Raw genomic sequence first — 22,269 nt, 5'->3', positions numbered from 1 at the left:
GACTTTTTATGGTACTACAGAGGATCATTACTAATGTTACCATCTCAGACTGAAGACTACTTATAACGATATCAAACTGTGTTTGGATTAAATTAAGAAATAAATTTCATATTTGAAAATACAAGAGGGTACATGTCTATCTGCATTCTCTAAAAGAAGATATCATAAATTGTTTTCAAAGCTGCGATTATAACTTTACACATATCAACAGGTAAATGTTCTGAGAAAGCATATCATGATTGATTTGCATTGCTTTGGGTATTATGAAGAAATATCCCCAATGTGAAATAAAACTTATCATACACCTGACACTAAGTTAACAAATGTACATTTGTACCTGTATCCAGATACTTGTTACCAACATACCTTCAGTGTCATCATCTTCGTGAGTAATCCCAGCCCCCGGACTGTCCCCTAAATCTATGTCATCCATCCCTCGGGTGGCCACTTTAACATGCTTCATTGCCCGTTCCACCTGACAACAAACAAAACCAAAATGTAAAACAAATGAATACAGGCATCATCATTAGAAGAAAAAAAATCAAGGGTCTGGAATTAAAATCAAAACATGTTAGCGAAGATGAGGGGTTGCTCCATTCAGTTACACTAGTCTAGTAGAAAATGTGGTGCTCACAAATATTGAAAGCACAGTACACTTATAGCAAGCCTTCATCAGAATTACACACATTTGCATATCCATTAAGGTATTCAGATTTTGTTTTGTGTGTTAAATGCTTTTTTCTACAATGGTTATTTTCAGACTTTTTGTTATAAAATATATTTACTAAATATTTCAGATAATACTTTAAATTTCTTTCACCGATGCACAGACAGATATACATTAAATGCGCAGTAAACAGAACATTAACGATAAACACATATAGTACACACAACATTAAGATAAACACACACATACATGTGCAGTGCACACAGCATACCGGTACCTGTTTCATGGCCTCGGCAACAGTTCTTTCTGCATCAATATGTCTGTGTTTGTTTCGTCTTGACATGATTATCATAAACAGTTTCTCAGCATATCATGTCTGGAAAATAAAGCCATGTGATCCTCATTCAATTTAAAAATAAATCTCTATTTAAAACTTTCTTTATCAATCCAGGAAAGTGGAATAAATCTTTATTCTGCAAGTTTGAATCACTGCTTTATCTTTATGAAAACAACAAAGAGTTACGAATGCGATTTCCATGAATATGGTATGTCAAATTGAACTGAAAAAGATATTTAATGAAAGTCCTGAGGATTGATATCAAATTCTAACAGCAAGGGAGAGGATAATGGCAATCAAACCCAGCTGAGTGCCACAAAGATTTATGTTAGTTTCATTTTAATTAGTTTATAACTTTTTATTCTGAATTTCATTCTACAAATGCTGTTGCTAACAATTTAAAAAATCTATTACACATATATAGTACTGTAGCGATCAGATGGGTTAGATCACCGGTGGCCAGAGAGCTCAGTTGGTAGAGCACCTGATTGGATATTCAGGAAGCCTGGGTTTGAATGCTGGTCTGGTCCCTTGCCTGATTAGAGATTCAGAGGCCTGCGTCATGTTCTCCCTTCCTGTTACTGTACAGTACTTAATATTATAATGGTAGTAAGGGGATTGAGACACAGCTGAGTAAATGTTCAATAAAGAATATCATATATACTGTGCATGATCAAAATCCCTCGACAGTGATCTGTGTCGTATCACATGAACCAGTAAATCTGTCTGTAATAGCAAGCAAAGCTCGCATCGCAAAGCGACACAACGAGCTCGCTCCAATAATTACACATGAGTCACGCGATTTGCTCTTCGTCAGCTGAAAAAAGATGAGCATTACCTGTAATGCTTCTGGAAAAATGTCGCCGTCACTGCGGTATACTTCATTGACAATCCCGTAATTAAAATAATTAGATTGTTTAAAAAGTACCATAAACGTTTTTAAATTCCAGACAAGCTTTCTCAAAGCTTCAAACATTTTGTTTTTGCTTGGTTTGAGAGAAGAAGAAAAAACATTGCAGCTAATATGACGTCACAATGTAACTGTTCACATCTACCGCGTTATATTTCCCGCGTTAAATGAAGAGGCCGATAAAATGTCTTAAAGTCGTGTTGCAAAATGTTCACTCGGCAAACCTTGGAATATTCGTACCTCATACGTTTGATGCAAGTTCCTGAATCAGCTGAGGTTGGCTGAATGGCAAGATGTCAATGGCAGGGTTCGAAATTAATTCATGTCCGTAAGTCCGAGACTAGTAGAAAACATGTCGGACTAGTGAACTCTCTATAGCACTAGTCCGTATGGACTAGTGAAAATCCGAAAATCAATCTTGAATTGGTAAAGATTTTAGCAAGATTTGTCTGAGTCGCTTAGATGTTTGAACTTATGGTTGATTACCTGCATGGTCAGGTGTTTGCATGACTATGACAGTCTGATCTTCCAAACACATGGAGTGCGTTTGAGACCGCCGTTCTTCGAACGTGCACACATTGTCAAATTCCTGTCGGTTCTGAACGCCGAGTACACATCACAAGAATGTGTTCTAGGTGCAAGAATTGCAAGTAGTGTGGTCTGAGAACATGCACGTTTGTATGCACATGTTCTCGTCATTCGCGACTCTAACACAGTAGTTCATAACACTATAGCTCATGACTTGGTCAATCGAGTGAATTTTATTGAGTTTATTGATAAAATTTCGAACTCCTGTGACTCTAAGGTCTGAACACCAAAACAATAGGAACGTCGATCTCGAACGCACTTATGGACGTTTATCAAAGGATTAACTCGGAGGTTAATATTGTATGCTTTTGAAGATCTTGAACTGTTGAATGCGAAATAAAATATGGTGGTCTCTTTTTCTTCTGTAGGTGTCAGAAATTGAATTGTTTGCAACTGTGATGTGTTTAGTTTGATTAAAATGAAGATCCTTTTATGATATACTGGACAGACTAGTGAAATGCTTTGCGGACTAGTAAACATCAATAGTGACTAATTCGTATGGACTAGTGCTTGAAAAAGTTAATTTCGAACCCTGAATGGGCTTTGCTCGTCTCAACGATCACACCGTACAACATATTAATAATAATATGGATAATTCTGTCTGTAATAATAATGATAATATGGGTAATTCTGTCTGTAATAATAATAATGATATGGGTATTATAGGGGGTGGTATGGTATAGACCCCTATTATTATTATTACAGACGAAATCACTGGTTCCTGTGGTCAAAATTGGCTAACCTTACCAAACTTTTGATACGTCGTCGTTTGTAAATTATGTAATCATATAATCCAATCGAAAGGGTATGTTGCCCTATTTAGAAGAAAACAGATCACGGCTCGTAGATTTACCCCAAACACCCAAGAACACCCCAAAACACAATGAAAAGACCCAAAAACACAATTTAAAATAAAATATGGGTTAAAACTATGTTATTTACGCAGAAAACTGAACAATTTCGCCATATATTAATTGAAATGGTATCAATATACATAAAAGAGTTATTCCAAGATCGATAACTCGGTTGATTTTCCCTGCTCATCGAAGATTGGAGTCACATGACATATAAATGTATATTTTATATTTAAATAAAATCTAAAAAAAAAAAAAAAAGAAGAAGAAAAAAAGATTTTAACTGATATTTAAAAATAAATAAATGAAAATTCATATTTAATCAATGATCGATATTATAGGCTAAATTATTACATCAAAGGAAAGCAATTAAACTTTAATTACTGGAGACCATTGCAAAGCAGATATGAGTAGATTGTAAAATAAACATAATTCGAAAGTAAAGAAGACTCATGATTGTGCAGTCGGCGGCATCAAATAATTTACTGTTTTGATCATTAACGAAATATTCATATTGTTTGTTTTACACCAAATGCTATTGGTTAAATTATTTATTGGTTAAAATTTTTACTAAAAAAATTAAATTTTTCTTTAATATATGAACGATATTGGTTGTTTACTGTGCTGTTCTATGATATTTTTGGGTGTTTTGGGGTATTCTTGGGTGTTTTGGGGTAAATCTATGTTCCCGATCTCCGTGGAACAACTTGACACTTTCACTTTTAATGTGACAGACACCATAGTGAATAAAATGTATGCTAACAAAGCCTCTTACCAAACAAGTCCTTATCACTTGTCGTTTGACCATGGAAGTGTTCTATAACGGTAGCTAAATACTGACCAGGAATTGGTAAATTCTGTGTCCAACAGAAACGTTGGGAAAGGGATTTCCAGTCGGGAAGTTGTCAAATTTCGACTAACTATAGAACCATAACTTTACATCGTTTTAATTCCGGATTTAAATTATTATCACCAAATATTATCATTCAAACTGAAGTTAAAGTTTCCATATACTATCATTTCATGTAATTTTCTCTTGTATTTTTTAAATCAATAAAGTGAGCGAAATATTTCGGAAAGTGGGAATTCGTCCGCTACAGGTTTTGTTGTTGATATGTAAACAAAAATGGCGGACAGGTAATCATTTCTTTCTTATGGATCTTTTTATATGATAAATCAAAGTATTCAATTTGATATTACTCACGCAAATGGGTGTTATTCACTTTGAAGACGTCTATGGAACAGATTTTTACGAAACCATTTAGGCAATAATATGCTGACGGTGCTACCGTTTGAACCTCTCCTACTCGCGGTACTCGATAGACGATGTCAAAGTTTGATAAGACAAAAATTTCGTGACGAGCCCCTGTGGTTTGAACGAGTGCAGCTACATATATACACATATTTTCACTTTGTAATGTTCATGTTTTGACGATTCGACCAGGTTCAACTTAAACAATATCTATTTGCCAAATATTCTGTACATGAATGATAGACAGCAGAAACAGTCTAGTTTTCTCCTGGAGATAAGTATTTAAGTCCTGTATCAGGTTCTTGCTACATTTAGGTTCCTCCAAAATATCCAGCATGAACATTTTACAAACATATTATTCATGAATGTGATTGAAATTCACTGTGACTTGCTCAATCTTTGACACGTGACTTGTTCTGAACTGTATCCTCTCGACTGCCTCTCCTTTCCTTATTTCTACTCTTAGACTAAATTTTTTCAAGTAACTAATCATGTGATAAAAATGCCCAAGTTGTTGTTTTTTATTTTGGTGCAGAATTATGGGTATTGTCCACACTAGTGGGCCCCCTTCCAGGTATCTGGCTAGCTGCATGCATGGCAGATCTCACCTCATATCTCCATTTTTTCTGGTCTGGGGGTCGGCAGTAGAGAGCTTCCATTCTCTGCGATCTTTCTCCGTCAGCTCTCTCCATGATAGCATTGGCCGACCAACTTTACGTCTCCCAGGAACTTGTATGTTTAGAGCGCACTTGACTGCACTGCTGGATCTGACAACGTGGCCATATCAGTAGAGTCTCCTTTCCCTTAAGATGAGGTCGAGGTCATCGATGCCAAGCCGCCCCAGCAATTCAGTTGAACCTACAGTGGCCATATCTTCAGGCTTGATGTTACAGATCTGTCTTATCAAGGCCCTGTCATTGCGCAGTACACAATGTCCAAGTCTTGTTTTATATATATATATGGGGTGAATATTCTGTTCCAGGGATTCACTTCAGACGGAGAGCACACACAGTCAGGACACTGACCAGACAGGTGACACCCACCAATCTTATGGGGCTTCAGCTGTGCCACTCACGATGGTCTCCGCCTACAAACATCTACGACAGTCAGGGGAGGGCAGTAAAAATGTTCCACAGGTTAAGTCTTTTGTTATAGTGGATCAAAATTACATGTATCTGATCAAATTTGATTAACATGTACATCAGATAGCAGTAACATTAAATGAATTCGTATAAACCAGCAGTGACAAAATATCTTACATTATTAATAAAATTATGATATATCTACCTTTACAGCTTCCATCTCACAGATTCCAGTACTCGGTGTGGCATGACCTTAGAGAGGCATGCTTAACAGGAACCATGCTGAAAGCCCCCAGGGTCCGAGAAGGTATTACAATGTCATGGGAAACAGTCGCAGTTCTTTACAATGAAATCTATCTCTCAGAAGTTAATGGAGCATGTATTTAAGTATTCTGTATTTTACATTTAGGCCCTCCAGAAAAAGACAAGGCATTTTATAAAATGAGAGATGAAGAAAACAAAATCATTCATCATTCGTACAAGGGTTCAGAAAAGAGAAACTACAGATGCAAAATGGAGGAGTGGGAGAGTGCAAAGGTTAGTGCTCTGCACTTCTTTGTTGCATTTGAAACAAAAGAAATGGTCAAACTTCTTGTCATGAGAAATAACTTTGCTGTGCCACCTTGCATTGCATGTTCAAACCACAAGTGTACAATTCTTAATATGGTACTGCTGTATCGTCATGTGGTATCTTTTGCAATTCTAGGGATTTTGACTGGCTTTCTATTTGTAGTCCGTTAGCTTATGTTACCAGGAGTTGGATGACAAATACCAAAGATCCTGTTTTGAGAAAATTTTGAAAAAGCTGCCTGCAGTAGAACACCTGTATCTGACAGACAATGCCATACAAAGCCTTAGAGGCTACTCATTTCCCAAGTAAGTTCTTTCTCCTATTATACACAAACATTTGAATTATAATAAGTCGTAAGAGGTAACATAAAATGGCCCTCTAGGGGCTCCGTAGTATAGAGACAAGGTCTATATTTAAGACCACTTTATACTACTGTATACAGGGAAATTTCACAACTGCAGTATGCATTGTATGAATGATTTTTTTGCATTATGTTGACTGAATATAAAGGAAGGTCATTTTTGATGATTTTCACCACATTCACAGTATTCACAGCTATAGAGGTCAATATTCTTAATATACATTGTGCAGAATGTACAGCAGGTACTGCCGTACACAAATTCAAATAATTGCTGTTAATATATTGATTTTTTGCATATTTCAGGTGTGAAGTACTGAACCTGAATAATAATTTCATATCCACTTTCCAGGTGAGTGATTGCTTATTGTTTTTAGCTCACCTGAGCCGAAGGCGTCGTAAACTTTTCACATTTTCATCTTCTTCTCAAGAACCACTGGGCCAATTATAACCAAAGTTGACCAAAAGCATCCTTGGGTAAAGGGCTTTCAAGTTTATTCAAATAAAGGGCCACGCCACCTTCAAAGGGGAGATAATCACAAAAATGCAAAAATAGGGTGGGGTCATTAAAAATCATCTTCTCAAGAACCAATGAGCCAGAAGAGCTGAAATTTATATGAAAGCGTCCTGACATAGTGCAGATTCAACTTTGTTCAAATCATGGCCCCTTAGGGGCAGGGCAAAAACTGTCCAAAATTTAACAATTTTCAAAAATCTTCTCTACAACCACTTATGTGTAAGAAAAACTAGATACATAGTGATGTAGAGTGGGAAGGCCTATACCAGAATTGTAAATTTCATGATCCCCGGGGTAGGGGTTCTGACCCCAGGGCGGGGCCAAACTTGGTACATAGCATTAATGTGTAAGACATTTAAATAACATCTTTAGTGCTATTGATACTAAATGAAAACTAAATGGATGTTTAGCAAGAGCAGGTAGTCCTTTACCAAAATTGTAAATTTGATGATCCCAGGAGTAGAGGTTTTAGTATCAGGATGGGGCCAAAATAGTCAGTTACATATATTAAATGTATTAATAAGAGAACATCTTTAACTTTTTTTTGGATAACTACTATTCCAATTCTTTTCAAATTTGGTATGAAGTGTCATTGGCACAAGGGGAGGGGGGGGGCATAATTTGTAAATTTCAGGACTCCTGAACCCCTGGGGCCTAGAGGTGGGATAAAAACTGCCAAAAATTGACCAATTTTCAAACAAAACAAAAAATACAACTGCACATATGTAAAAAGAAAAAAACAACTAAATGCATAGTGATGTAGAGCAGGAAGGCCTCTACCAAAATTGTAAATTCTATGATCCCCAGGGTAGGGTTTCTGACCCCAGGGCGGAGTCAAACTTGGTACATGGCGTGTATGTGTAAAACATTTGAAGGGATATGGACACGATTTGAGCCAAAAAATCTCAAATTGTAGTTTTTGATGGTTAGCCAAAATTTGAATATCAGTTGTCAAGGTACATGAGAGATACAGAGCTCATAATTCCTTGTTATGTAAACAAGGCTCGTGCCATGTTTGTTTACATTGCATATATAGGTTAGATATACAAGTAAAACTTCAATTAAAGCAGATTTTTTCAATTCACAGGTTAATTCTGAATACAAATAGTTTCTGCTGTTTGGCACATCTATTTTCTTTTAAACATGCTATTTTCTATTAATCCATCTACAGTATATGTAAACAAAAGCATGGCATGAGCCTTGTTTACATTTCAAAGAATTGCGAGTGCTGTATCCCGCTTATGACTCAACAACTGAGTCTGATATTCAGATTTTGGTTGATCATTAGAAATACTTTAGTTAAGCATTGTAAACAATAAAAATGGAAAAATAAAATTTGAAAATTTTCAGCTCAAATCGTGTCCATGCCCCTTTAAATAACATCTTATATAGTGCTATTGATATTAAATTAAAACTATTAAATGGATAGTTAGAAAGAGCAGGTACCTGGTAGTCCTTTACCAAAACTGTAAATTTGATGATCCCAAGGGTAGGAGTTTTGGAATCTGGGTGGGGTCAAAATGGTCAATCATTAAATGTGTGAACAACAGAACAATTTTTACTTCTTCTTAATAACTACTATTCTAATTCTTTTCAAATTTGGTAAGAAGCATCTTTTGGACAATGGGGGTCTAAATTGTAAATTTTTGGATATTTGCACCCCTGGGGCCTTAGAGATGGGGCAAAATTTGACCAATTTTCAAAATTGTTATTTTGTACAACCACACAAGTGTAAGAAAAACTCTAGAACAGGCCCAAATTAGTCATATCATGTTAATGTGACATACATGTACCATATAAGTGGGTTTTTTTAGCGAGACACAAATTTAGCGATTTTTCCATAAATTATGGGTATATATATTTAGAGACAGCTAATTCTAGTGACTTCATAATTCCAAGAAAGATAGCTTTTACCTCCGATATGGAATAACTATTAGCGATATTCAATTTTAGTGATCTCAACACTCTCGCTCGAGAATTTTTCATTCATATGGAGACGTCACAAAGACCAGTGAAGGGCTTCAAATTTAGGCCTATGCTCGGCACTTACGACCATTGAACAGTGAGGGTTCTTTAGCGTGCACGGGACATCCGTTTTTAAGGTCATCTCCGAGGACCCGTGACATTCACACCTGATGCCAAGCGTTTGGCGATGGAACCATCACTACCCATATTAACAACTTGGGTCTGTCGCGGCCGGGATTTGAACCCCGGCCTACTGCATGCGGGGCGAATGCTCTAACCTCTTGGTCACCGCGGCAGTTCTGTCGCTAATAATGCCAAATTCATGTAGCCTTTCATCTAAGCTTTTCAAGGGCATTTAAGTTTTAAGTACACATCTTGTTTTATACTGTTGTTAAATATTAAAATTTAGCTTAGATATGCAGAATAGGACTTCAAAGCTCTTTGTACTAGTAAAGTAATACTTTTAACTAATAATCAGGGGACCAATAAGGCCTGTGGGCCTCTTGTTTACAATTAATTTAGTTATATTGATACATGAAATAAAATCTACATCTACAGAACAAACTTAATGTAAAATGAATAAAATTCAGGAGATTAACCCAGTTATGATAATTATAGCGAGCCAGCACATACTACGAGCTCTAATGACTAAAATGCACAAAAAAAGTCAAAGCTGAAGCTACACATTTGTCTAGAAAATTATTTTGTCACTTATCAAAAAATGGCAAAAATCTTGAAAAGTCACATTTCCTTGAACTCACGTAAATTACTGTATCTCAATATTTCATCGTAGTCTTATGGTCCACTCATATACATGAAGCTGCGCTCGCTCTATTAAACGGTAGTTCTGTTAACATATTACAAAAAATGTACATGTAAATAGTGATTTCCTAACAGGTACATGTACAAACAGTTTCTGTCTTGGTCTTACAGAACCTCCCCTCCATTCCCCGGATCCGCTCCCTGATGTTGGAGGACAATGACATCGACTCGTTTAATCACCTTTCCAAATTACGGTCCTCCAGTATTGAGGAACTGTACCTCAATGGAAACCCTGTTGCATTCCAGATCAACTACAGACCAAAGTATGTTTATAACACCTCCTCCCTTTATATTCTCTAGCTTGTGACAGTGCATTAGTCTAGGAGAAATTGTCATTAGTAAATATCAGTGAAAGTTGGACTCCAACAAATTATTCAATTGTCCGAGATTGATGAAACTGAAAGCAAAATCACAATGTAAGATCAAACATTGAAGATTATAATTAAAAACTCAAAATTGGACCCCAACTACACAAATTCTGCAGTTAATCATGTGTATAACAAACTGGGTTACAAAACTTTATACAGTTATAATGATACACAATATACATGTACATGTATTATATGTAGTGGGAAATGTCATGGAATTCTATGTAGATTTAGAGAATTCATTTTATAATGAAACTGCAGTTCAGGTGCTGTTATAGACATGTTTCACTGTAAACATTATGTATGAGACTTGTTCCATGGTTCGTACAGAATTTCAGTCATCAAATTCCATGACCTTTACATGACTTTTCCGTGACCTCAACCCATTATCCATAACCCCAAAGATAGACAACGGACTGATGATTATGACACAAATATGAAGTCTTCTCACCACATGAAAACGACTTAGCAACTGCACTGTCAGGAAACATAATTTTGAAAACTTTTGTTCACATTTTCATTTGATTTGTACAAATTATGCATTGTTACTGTATGTATAAGGCCATACTTCAGCTTTATAGTTTCATTCCATCCAAATGAAAACAGTTGAGAGGTTACTACGTGATTTGTTGACCTTGTTTCCGATTCAACTGCTATACTCTTGTGCATTTGCACCTAAATGTTTACAGCAACAGAAATTACTTTGTGTCAAGCACTTTTATGATACAGATTAAAACCAATATGATTTTAATAGTTTCGGATTAGGAGAAATGATATAGATTTATTTTAAAGGATTTTTATATTAATTTATTGAGTTTTTAAAAAAAAATTAAACCAGGTAAAAGTGAAATTCCATGACTTTCCATGACCTCTCTCAAAATTTCATAACTTTTCAAGACCTAAATCGAAATTCTATGACCGAAGTCAAATTCCATGACTTTCCATGGCCCCTACGAACCATGTGATCAAGTATGAGGTTTACAAAATTTACCGACTAGCTGAATACATACAGGTAGATGTGTAACTATGGTTGTTTCCTTTTTTATGCCCCCCTTTGAAAAAGAGGGGGCATATTGTTTTGCAACTGTCGGTCGGTCGGTCTCTCTGTAGACCACATATTGTCCGCTCAATATCTTGAGAACCTTTCACTTGATGATAATGATATTTCATATGTGGGTTGGTTATGAGTAGAAGAGGACCCCTATTGTTTTTCAGGTCCAAAGGTCAAGGGTCAATCTACTCTGGACATAGGAATATAATGTCCACTCAATATCTTGAGAACCCTTTGCTTGAAAAACATCAAACTTAGCATACTGGTACATCCTAAGGAGTAGATGACTCCTATTCATTTTGAGGTCATATGGTCAAAGGTCAAGGGTCAAACTGGACATAGGAATATACTGTCCGTTCAATATCTTGAGAACCCTTTGCTTGACAGACATCAAACTTGGTACACTGGTACATCTTCAGGAGAAGATGATCCGTATTGATTTTGATGTCACATGTTTAAAGGTCAAGGGTCAACCTGGACATTGGAATATACTGTCCGCTCAATATCTTGAGAACCCTTTGCTTGACAGACATCAAACTTAGTACAGTGGTGTATATTCAGGAGGAGATGACTCCTATTGATTTTGAGGTCACATGGTCAAAGGTCAAACTGAACATAGTAATATACTGTCCACTCAATATCTTGATAACCCTTTTGCTTGACGGACATCAAACTTAGTACACTGGTACATCTTCAGGAGAAGATGACCCATATTGATTTTGAGGTCAAAAGTCAATTGTTGAACTGGACATAGTAATGTATTGTCTCCTATATTTTAAGAATTATTTGCTTGATTGACACCAAACTTGGTACACTGGTACAGCATAAGGAGTAGATGACCCCTATTGATATTTAGGTCACATGGTCAATTCACTCTTGACATAGAAAGATATTGTCTGCTCAGTATTTTGAATTGATGATACTACTATCAATTAAATGATGTGTGTGTATAACCCTTTTCAATTTTGCACCATGGGGGGCATATGTGTTTTACAAACATCTCTTGTTCTTTTGAAGGGTTTTTCAGATTCTGACCCAGCTGAAGGTATTGGATGGAATCCCAAAACTCCAATCTGACCTCGAGTTTCAGTCGTTGGAGGAATTGAACCCAGAGTCCTCCAAATGCACCATATTGTAGAAAAGCAACTGTTTCAGACGGACCCATCTTCAATCTGACAAATGGATTCCATATTGTTAAAATAACTTGTTATGCAGCTTCCTGGACAAATTTTGAAAATCACCACACTATCTTGTAAATGAGGATAAGAAATTAACATAAAGGATTTAACATTTATTTGCAGAGTAAAATATCTCTGCAAGAATACCTTGAATTTTGTTGCACTTTAAACATAAGCATGCACTGTATTTTAGTTGATTTGGGTGTTATCTATACATTCAGTTGATACATATTGAAGAGAGGAAATGTTGTATAGATTATTTTGGATCCAAATTATTTTCAACTTCAAAGAGAAAATTAAGATACACATTTTTCTTGATAATGCAAGTGTTTTAAAAATTTGAAAGCAAAATTTAATACATTGTTCATTAAATAGAGTACAGTAAAATATGGTTACAGTGAACATGCTTATAATAAATTCATGTTAACAGCAAATTGATTTTCATTCCCTGTTGTTTTAAAACATATTATCAACTCATTGGATATAGCAAATTTTGTTTATAATGAATCCAAATTGTTAGTCCCTAGCACTTCTCTCTAAGTGTGTTTTACTGCATATCTGTGATAAGAAAAAAATTACACTGAATATATCAATGCCTTCTCTAATATTGTCCTCCTCGTCATAAGCACTCATATCCCTATGAATGCATCTAATATTGTATTCCTCTTTCAATATAAGCACTCACACTCCTATGAATGCTGCTAATATTGTATGCTACTTTCTGTATAAGCACTCATATCCCTATGAGTGCCACTAATATTGTATTCTTCATTTTAAGCATTCATACCACTATGAATGCCACTAATATTGTATTCTTCATTATAAGCACTCATACCCCTATGAATGCCACTAATATTGTATTCTTCATTATAAGCACTCATACCACTATGAATGCCACTAATATTGTATTTTCATTTTAAGCACTCATACCACTATGAATGCCACTAATATTGTATTCTTATTATAAGCACTCATACCACTATGAATGCCTCAGTGTAGTCAGTTATTTGTTACTCCTCATCATGCAACAAGTTTCTCATTCCGTCCTGATTAACTGTAAATGTTGTAATGTATATTAAATTTTAATAGAGTCAACAACTAAAATTGTAGGTGCACAAAATATCACCTGTATTAATAAACCATGGGGGTTTTAGTTGACACTCTACATGTACTTGTTATACAATATTTTATTTTTATACATGTATATATCATGTTTTTATTTAAGGATCTTTATTAATTCATATCTTTATGTTTATAATCAAACATTCTCATTTCTACATTTTGACATGCTGGTTGTGTCAAACTATAAATAAATTGTTTGAAAAATATGTTTATTTACTTTCTCTTACACTTAAATCAAGATTTTGCCTAGAAGGAAACAATCTAATCCATAGAATGTATAAATGGTGATGGATTATTGACAATGACTTGCACAACAGATCGGAGTATGAAATACAACATGACAATAAATTAGTTTTATGACCCACTTTTATTTTACATGTTCTCACATAACAGTAATACACGGACACAGGACCTATTTCACCACCACAAACTTGTGTTCTATGTTATACACGCCCACTGATTGGCTAGCTGGTTCATCGTAATCTACCCAGTCAGGGTCCTACAAAGAAACAAACATTTTCTATACAACAGTGCACTGGAATATATATATCTGGACAATAGGAAGGAATTTCAAAGCAAAACAAATTCAATTTAAACTTTTGCATGGAAATTTTGAATTTTTTCTTGAAAAATTCTAACTTATGACTTAGTCTGGTTAATTTGATGTAAGATTAGATAAGATAAGAAAACTTTATTTCAATTCGGCATGTATAAAACACAAATAACATAAGCTCTATAGAGCTTTTTACCGAATAAAATAAAATGTAAAGTTTAAGGCCTGTGCTTCTAATCTGCAATCCAATACCATAAACTTATTGGTCACTGGCTACAATATTAGGATCTTTATGATCAAAAGTAGAATGATAACTGTTGTCTAGACAGAGTCAGACCCAGGACTCCCATACACATTCATCAGGTGCTCTGACACAGGATTCCAATACACATCACCAGGTGCCCTGACATAGGATTCCCATGCACATCACTAGGTGCCCTGACACAGGATTCCCATACACATCACCAGGTGTCCTGACACAGGATCCCCATATAAATCACCAGGTGCCCTGACACAGGATTCCTATACAAATCACCAGGTGCTCCGACAGGATTCCCATACACATCAATGTGCCCTGACACAGGATTCCCATACACATCATCTGGTGCCCTGACACAGGATTCCCATACAAATCACCAGGTGCTCTGACACAGGACTCCCATACACATCACCAGGTGCCCTGACACAGGATTCCCACACACATCACCAGGTGCCCTGACACAGGATCCTCATATAAATCACCTAGTGCCCTGACACAGGATTCATATACAAATTACCAGGTGCTCTGACACAGGATTCCCATACACATCAATGTGCCATGACACAGGATTCCCACACACATCACCAGGTGCCCTGACACAGGATCCTCATATAAATCACCTAGTGCCCTGACACAGGATTCATATACAAATTACCAGGTGCTCTGACACAGGATTCCCATACACATCAATGTGCCATGACACAGGATTCCCATACACATCACCTGGTGCCCTGACACAGGATTTCCATACAAATCACCAGGTGCTCTGCCACAGGACTCCCATACTCATCACCAGGTGCCCTGACACATGTTTCCAATATCCATACACTAAGTACTCCCATACATTTCCATTGCAACAATGTGCCCATTATTCAATAATCTCCATAGCCAGTTCTAGGTGTACTTTTGTACCTGCTATGTTGTACTATTTATAGTATGATAACCCCCCCCCCCCCCAAAAGCCCTCTAAATTTGACAGCTTTATCTCATAAGGAGGTCATGTCCAAATACATGTGTAATTTCTCTGTGAAATTTACAGTTATTTGGAGTGGCACAATTTCTCATATCTATTAAATTTTAGAAAAAATGCTGATTTTTGTATTTTTCTATCACATGTGTACTGGAGATATAAATCTGTTGTATTAATATGAAGTTTGACTAAGCCTGTGCTCAATGTGTCCTAAAAGAAAAACTATGAAAAATAGCCATTTTATGCCAAGATACCACAAATTGCAGCAAAATGTCATGCTCATGATGTCGTAATTTGAGTTATATATATACTACAGTAACTTGATCCGAAGAGTTGGATCACGTCAAATTGACAGGCACGAATCATCAGATCACACAAGACGCAAAGCGTCAAGTTTGATCTGATGATCTGCGCTTGATAACAAGACGTTATCCAACTCTTCAGATCAAGTTACTGTAGTAATGATAAATTTATCATTTACCCCTTTATGTATTTTTAAATCCACATTTAAAAGACAATAAATGTAATCCAAATTATCAAAAACACGTACCGTGAAATTGTATTTTGTGTACGACGTTTTGATTGTGATGTGGTCGATATTTTCCACACAAAAAAAAATGATGCATTGTGTTGTCATTAGTTTTAGAGGATACCGATATGGAATCAGAAAACCCGGTGTAGTGATCCGGAAAATCGGATCACACTGTGAAATCCACAGTATCGAAAAACGAAACATTGATGAGTATATATATAATACATGTACATGGTTTTATCAAATTGAAAATAACAATTACATGTAACTTGCATTGGGATCCTTGGACAAAATACAAAACAATATCATAAATGTAATTTTGGTGGGCAAATAGTGCCCTTATTAAATGTATAAAGTCCTTTAGTATTAATAACAAGAATGTACTGGTTGAATTCAACTTGAAGTTCAATTCTTACCCCATCGTTAAAAGCTATCTCTGTAAATGGCGTGCCAGATTCTACTCCCTCAGCAACAAAGCCTGCCTAAAATGAAACACATTCATATAAAACACATCTGAAATTCTTACAAAAATATGAAACTCAAAAAAAGTACAGTTCTTTGTCAATCTAATTAAAATCATCAGATCTTCTCTAACCATTACACTGGAGAAGGACCTGAGAGCATTGCATTTGAGGTCGTGTTATTGACCCCAGTCTCATGAATAATTAAATAAATATTCAACCAACAACAATAGCTCGACAAAGAATCATTAGGACCAATCAAGAATTGTTTTACTGAAGCTTATTTGGATTGTAAGTTCACAAAAAAATGAAAAGTTTAAACGAATTCCGAATATCAGCATTAAGTTCAACAAATTACAATTTTAACGTCAAATAACTAAGCAACACTGAATTTGTGTGAAACAAAAAGACCAAAGTTTGAAAAAATGTAAGTGGATTTAGATGGAAACAAGAGTACCGCAAACGGTACAATATACGCCCATCAGACAGTGAAATTCACCCTGGAAGCATATTGTACACTCAAAATTGATACAACACACATTCTGAATAGGAAAGCCTTAAAGTGGGTCATGGTGTACCAATCCATCTGACATGTGAACTGATTATGTATTTCTCTGAAAGGGAGGTTGTGACTAAATTTCAGAACAATACCTGTGATCATTTCATACAAAATCTGGAAAACTGTTTGACATACTTCTACCCCAGAAGTACTGCAGGTCGTAGTGCGCCAATCCAGCTAAAATGTTAACTGCACTTGTCTTCCTCCGAGAGGAAGCTTTTGACTAAAATCAGGGCAATATCTATATCCATAATGAAAAAACCCCCAGAAAACTGTCTGACCTATTTTTAGTCCAAAAGTTAAGGATGGACCAATCCAGCTGAAATGCAAACTGAACTTCAATGTATTCCTCTGAGAGGAAGCCTTTGACTACATATCAGGGCAATATCTGTATCCATAATTGAAAAAGCCCGGAAAACTGTTTGACCTACTTTTCCCAAAAAGTAGGTCAAAGATGGACCAATCCAGCTGAAATGCTAACTGAACTTGTATTTTTCTGAAAGGAAGCCTATGACTAAATATCAGGGCAATATCTGTATCCGTAATGAAAAAAAGCCCGGAAAACTATTTGACCTAATTTTAGCTCAAAAGTAGGTCAAGGATGGACCAATCCAGCTGAAATGCAAACTGAACTAGTATTCCTCCGAGAGGAAGCCTATGACTAAATATCAGGGCAATATCTGTATCCATAATCAAAAACAGCCCGAAAAACTATTTGACCTACTTTTAGTCCTAATGTAGGTCACAGACAGACAGACCAATCCACCTGAAATGCACACTGAACTTGTATTCCTCTGAAAGGAAGCTTATGTGTAAATTTCAGGGCAATATCCGTTTCTGTAAAGAAAAGTCAGGAAAACTGTTTGACCTACTTATAGCCCTAAAGTAGGTCAAGGATGGACCAATCCAGCTGAAATGCAAACTCACTCTTACAATTCTTGAGGGAGATATTGTGACCAAATTTCAAAGTTGTATATGCATCCATTATGGAAAAAAGTCCGGAAAACATTACCATGGACGGACAGCCAACCAGCCGCACGGACAGCGCCATAACATAATACGGGACGTATAAAAATCATTCACCTAATGTTTAATGGTGTGTAGAAAACTAGGTTCAACTTGAATCTGCAATTTCCAACTTGCATGCAATAAGCTCATGTTAAATACCCATACAAAAACTGTATAAAGTAATAATTGACAATTGTAAGAGGAGTTTTACAGATAAACTATGTACCCCCTATTCAAAATCTAATTTCACATAAATAGACATAACATTTGCAAAAGTTAAACATGGTCTGTAGTTTTCCAGGAGAAGTAGCTGATACACAGCAAGTATCAATTCAATCAGCTCCTACAGTGCAAACAACCCAGACAGATGGACACTACTGTACCATACTGTGTCCCATCTAACGACTGGCATACAAAAATTGTCTGTTTGAATGGACACCTTGGGATTTTCAAACCCAATCCAGGTGAGATGGAGAAAAATTATTTTGTTTGGTATAATTTTGTCAGAGAGGTTCTTATTTCAGCGGGTGGGCATCCATTCCAAATAAATATATAAAATGTTGATTTCGGCAGGGTGTGTTGTACTTACTCTAGGTGAGAAGTCGATAGGTTCCAATCCTCTACAATCAAAAACAACAGCTGTAGCAAATCTCCCCGAATCTGTATCACGATAAGGTTTTATTGAATCTTTCAATATGTCTGCAAAAACAAAAAAAAAATCATTTTATTAAAGTGTTCTGAAATTTCAGAGTGATCAATAGTATTATGCAGGCATTTCTAAACCATACTAAATGAATCAGTGAGTTTGACCTTCTGATTGGCCAACATGTAGCTCAGAGGTCCAAAGGTCTCTCTATACAGTCTAGTTTGGTTACCCTTACCCTCTACCAAATTGTAAATGCATACAAATGAATTAAGATCTTCATCTTGATATACACAGAAATTACTCAATCATGATTCATTTACAGACAACTAAAAGTATATGTAATGACTATCAAACATTTACATTCAAAAGATATTTTTTTTTTTTGGCTAGGCTCATCAACTCCTTTAAGAGTTCAATTTAAAATTCATTTATCAAAGAATTTGGCAGTACTACAAAGTTTACAGTGGAAATTACCCACTCACCTATAGAATGTTCCCCACTACAAAGTTTACAGTGGAAATTACCCACCTAGAGAATGTTCTCCACTACAAAGTTTACAGTGGAAATTACCCACCTAGAGAATGTTCTCCACTACAAACTTTACAGTAGAAATTACCCAACTATAGAATGTTCTCCACTACAAATCTTACAATGGAAATTACCCACCCAACTATAGAATGTTCTCCACTACAAAGTTTACAGTGGAAATTACCCACTCACCTATAGAATGTTCTCCACTACAAACTTTACAGTGGAAATTACCCACCTAGAGAATGTTCTCCACTACAAACTTTACAGTGGAAATTAACCACCTATAGAATGTTCTCCACTACAAACTTTACAGTGGAAATTACCCACCTAGAGAATGTTCTCCACTACAAACTTTACAGTGGAAATTACCCACCTAGAGAATGTTCTCCACTACAAACTTTACAGTGGAAATTAACCACCTATAGAATGTTCCCCACTACAAAGTTTATAGTAGAAATTACCCAACTATAGAATGTTCTCCACTACAAACTTTACAGTGGAAATTAACCACCTAGAGAATGTTCTCCACTACAAAGTTTACAGTAGAAATTACCCAACTATTGAATGTTCTCCACTACAAATCTTACAATGGAAATTAACCACCCAACTATAGAATGTTCTCCACTACAAAGTTTACAGTGGAAATTACCCAACTATAGAATATGCTCCACTACAAAGTTTACAGTGGAAATTACCCACCCAACTATAGAATGTTTTCCACTACAAAGTTTACAATGGAAATCCCCCACCAAATGATTTTTCTCTGATACAAAGTTTATTGTGGAAATTACCCACCTATAGAATTCTCTCTACTGCAGAGTTTACATTTCATCAGTAAACTCACATGGCCTCTTCCACCTTTCACTGGCACCGTTTCCTGACAATACAAAACACAATAGATAAATCCATACATTTATCATTCATGTGAATTCGTCTTTCTATGAGTTAGGACTATCTATACTGCCATCGAGTTTGCTGAAATAAAAAAATGACAGAACCCCTGGATCAACTAACACAAATATTAAGACAGAGTGGTTAGATCTTATCGTAAAATTAGTTAATCGGCAACTGTCAGCTCAGTATGTGGACTCCATTACAATATCACAACTAAACTATTAATTCAAAATACTTACAGCTAGGGATAAGTATTGAAATTCTGATGTTTCTTCATTGCAATTGGAACACTGCAACTGTAAAATTCAGAACATTTCTGATTACTTTAAAGAGCTTTGCACATGAGTTTTGGCGTATTGTCTTTTTTTTTTTTTTTTTTGGTTTAAAGAGGAATCATGAAATTATATTTTTAAGAATGTAGTTGTGTTTGGAAAACTATATTAACCAAATTCATGAAATTCCAACATTTACTTCCAAGTCTACTTATATACTTGCATCATAAATTACAAAATTGAAATACATATACATGTAGACATGAATATTGACAATATATTGGATAATTTAACAGCTAGCAATTGTAAAAGCGTGCAGAATTAATACTTTTTAAAACAATCCTAGCTTCCACCACAAAATATTATCAAAATTTGAATCGACATGAATTTTTTCAACTGGATAGGTTAAAATAATAGTGTATAATATGTTTGGAGCAATGAAATATAAGTATAATAGTTCTGACAGTGCTCCTTACACTGGGAAACATATGTACCAGGTTTGATTACCCTTGCCTTATCAGTTCACTTTTATCTTTCCTACAAGGTGCTGATAAATAAATTATGGACAAACAATAGATGAAGTGAAGCAACATAAATATAAAACAACCAAATTAATGGTTAAAATATGTGTATCCTTAACCTTATTTTGATCTTCTGTTTTTTCTTAATTTTTTTTTTTTGGAGCCAATAGAATCACCCCGTAAATTTGACCTATAACCTTGAAAAACAAACTTCTTTGAAAAAAAATTCTACTCTCATGTGATATCATAAGATTTTGCAAATTCAATGATTTATTATTTTTATAGATTTATGCATGATTGGAATTGGTTAATATTGCCAGTAAGTAGCAAGGAATGAAATATACAAAAGTGGTGAAGTTCAGCTGTTACAGTCAACACATTTGACATCACAATGCAATGTTTTATAAAGCTATATAGCTAAATCAAGAGATTGTGCTGCCAGACCTGGTTAAGAACAATAATACATTTTCTTTTAAATTCGCACATCTTCATCTCTGAACTTATGAATAATGATAGCACTTACTCTCAAGTACCATCGGAAGTCATCTCCATCTGCTCGAAAATTTGTTAAGTTCTCCAAATCAACCTTCAACTGTAAAGCTATTTTCTGTAAAACAAGTTATTACTATTAGTTTGAAAGTGAAAGTAGAGCGAACGCGAGTTTACTCTACTACTTAACAGAATAGAACAATATAGAATAGAACAATATTCTTATAATAAGTATATATATCTCCCACGTATATAACAATATCAAGGGTCGTTATAATTGAATACAATAACTTATATTCAACCATTAGTTTCATTAAAACATAATTACGCACCACCATGTCGCAAAATGAAACATAGGTAATCAGAGGATGCGTCTTTTTACCACAAAGAACTCCAAAGAACACTACGGGTACCCCCAAAGAACCCCAATTAAAAAAAAAAAAAAATAACCCAAACTAATTCCATTTTATATAAAACTGAGATTTCTATATTATCATTGTTGTTGTTATTATCAAATGTTATCATTTTGCCAAAACGGCTTATGTTTGGAATCTAATATCATGCTAATGGGGAAAAAACAAGTACATCTTCTAAATAGGCCTAATGGGCATTAATTGTGCATAACGGCAATGAAGTGTCATTTCTTAAAGTTGGGGAGGGAGCAGTTAACTAACAATATTTTTGGACTAGAAAAAACACAAAACAAACAAATGCAAAACAAGAGACCCATGGGCCACATCGCTCACCTGAGCAACAGTTCCTAGCAATAAACAAAAGTGAGCAAAACTTTCATTATACAAGCAGCTTGGTTCAGGGGGAAAAAATTATCAAAGGTAACGATTAAATATTCATTAATTGTCAAACTTAATCATTAAACTTGACTACATATATTCATTAATTCTCATATCGGATCCCCTTGTAGACGGAAATGA

General features: G+C 35.4%; 3 protein-coding genes across 9 annotated transcripts in view; 1 reads left to right on the top strand and 2 right to left on the bottom strand.

Annotated features, from left to right (window-relative positions):
- Positions 1 to 4,292, bottom strand: part of LOC125658493 (uncharacterized) — a 10,394-nt gene extending 6,102 nt beyond the window's left edge. Inside the window, exons 1-4 of one of the 6 annotated variants that reach the window (XM_048889777.2) lie at positions 4,132 to 4,283; positions 1,489 to 1,585; positions 945 to 1,043; positions 367 to 475 (exon numbers count right to left, since the gene is read on the bottom strand). In XM_048889777.2, coding sequence (XP_048745734.1) covers positions 367 to 475; positions 945 to 1,019 — 184 coding nt within the window. In that variant the 5' untranslated portion in view covers positions 1,020 to 1,043; positions 1,489 to 1,585; positions 4,132 to 4,283. Of the gene's footprint in view, positions 1 to 366; positions 476 to 944; positions 1,044 to 1,418; positions 1,586 to 4,131 lie in introns of all 6 variants that reach the window. The other 5 variants (XM_056147120.1, XM_048889791.2, XM_056147123.1 and 2 more) reach the window with 5 other exon arrangements.
- A 155-nt stretch (positions 4,293 to 4,447) lies between these two features.
- On the top strand, positions 4,448 to 13,848 carry LOC125658483 (uncharacterized). Its single transcript, XM_048889759.2, has 8 exons — positions 4,448 to 4,493; positions 5,591 to 5,744; positions 5,904 to 5,997; positions 6,100 to 6,227; positions 6,424 to 6,566; positions 6,926 to 6,971; positions 10,035 to 10,186; positions 12,360 to 13,848. The coding sequence occupies exons 1-8, from the start codon at positions 4,483 to 4,485 to the stop codon at positions 12,478 to 12,480; spliced, it is 849 nt and encodes a 282-aa protein (XP_048745716.1). The 5' UTR covers positions 4,448 to 4,482; the 3' UTR covers positions 12,481 to 13,848.
- A 142-nt stretch (positions 13,849 to 13,990) lies between these two features.
- LOC125658520 (CXXC motif containing zinc binding protein-like) lies at positions 13,991 to 21,755 on the bottom strand. 2 transcript variants are annotated; one of them, XM_048889801.2, is made up of 7 exons: positions 21,670 to 21,754; positions 21,372 to 21,455; positions 20,295 to 20,351; positions 19,957 to 20,038; positions 18,574 to 18,683; positions 16,373 to 16,438; positions 13,991 to 14,141 (listed from the first exon to the last, which is right to left on the bottom strand). In XM_048889801.2, exons 1-7 carry the CDS (start codon positions 21,673 to 21,675, stop codon positions 14,055 to 14,057), a joined length of 492 nt encoding a protein of 163 aa, XP_048745758.1. In that variant the 5' UTR covers positions 21,676 to 21,754; the 3' UTR covers positions 13,991 to 14,054. The 2 variants fall into 2 exon arrangements, with proteins under 2 accessions (XP_048745758.1, XP_056003149.1); XM_056147174.1 differs by having other exon boundaries at positions 13,991 to 16,438; positions 21,670 to 21,755.
- Between the last annotated feature and the right edge of the window lie 514 nt (positions 21,756 to 22,269).

Source organism: Ostrea edulis, chromosome 1 (genome assembly GCF_947568905.1).
Source record: "Ostrea edulis chromosome 1, xbOstEdul1.1, whole genome shotgun sequence".
Taxonomy (NCBI): Eukaryota; Metazoa; Mollusca; class Bivalvia; order Ostreida; family Ostreidae; genus Ostrea; species Ostrea edulis.
This window is presented reverse-complemented; position numbering and strand designations above follow the sequence as displayed.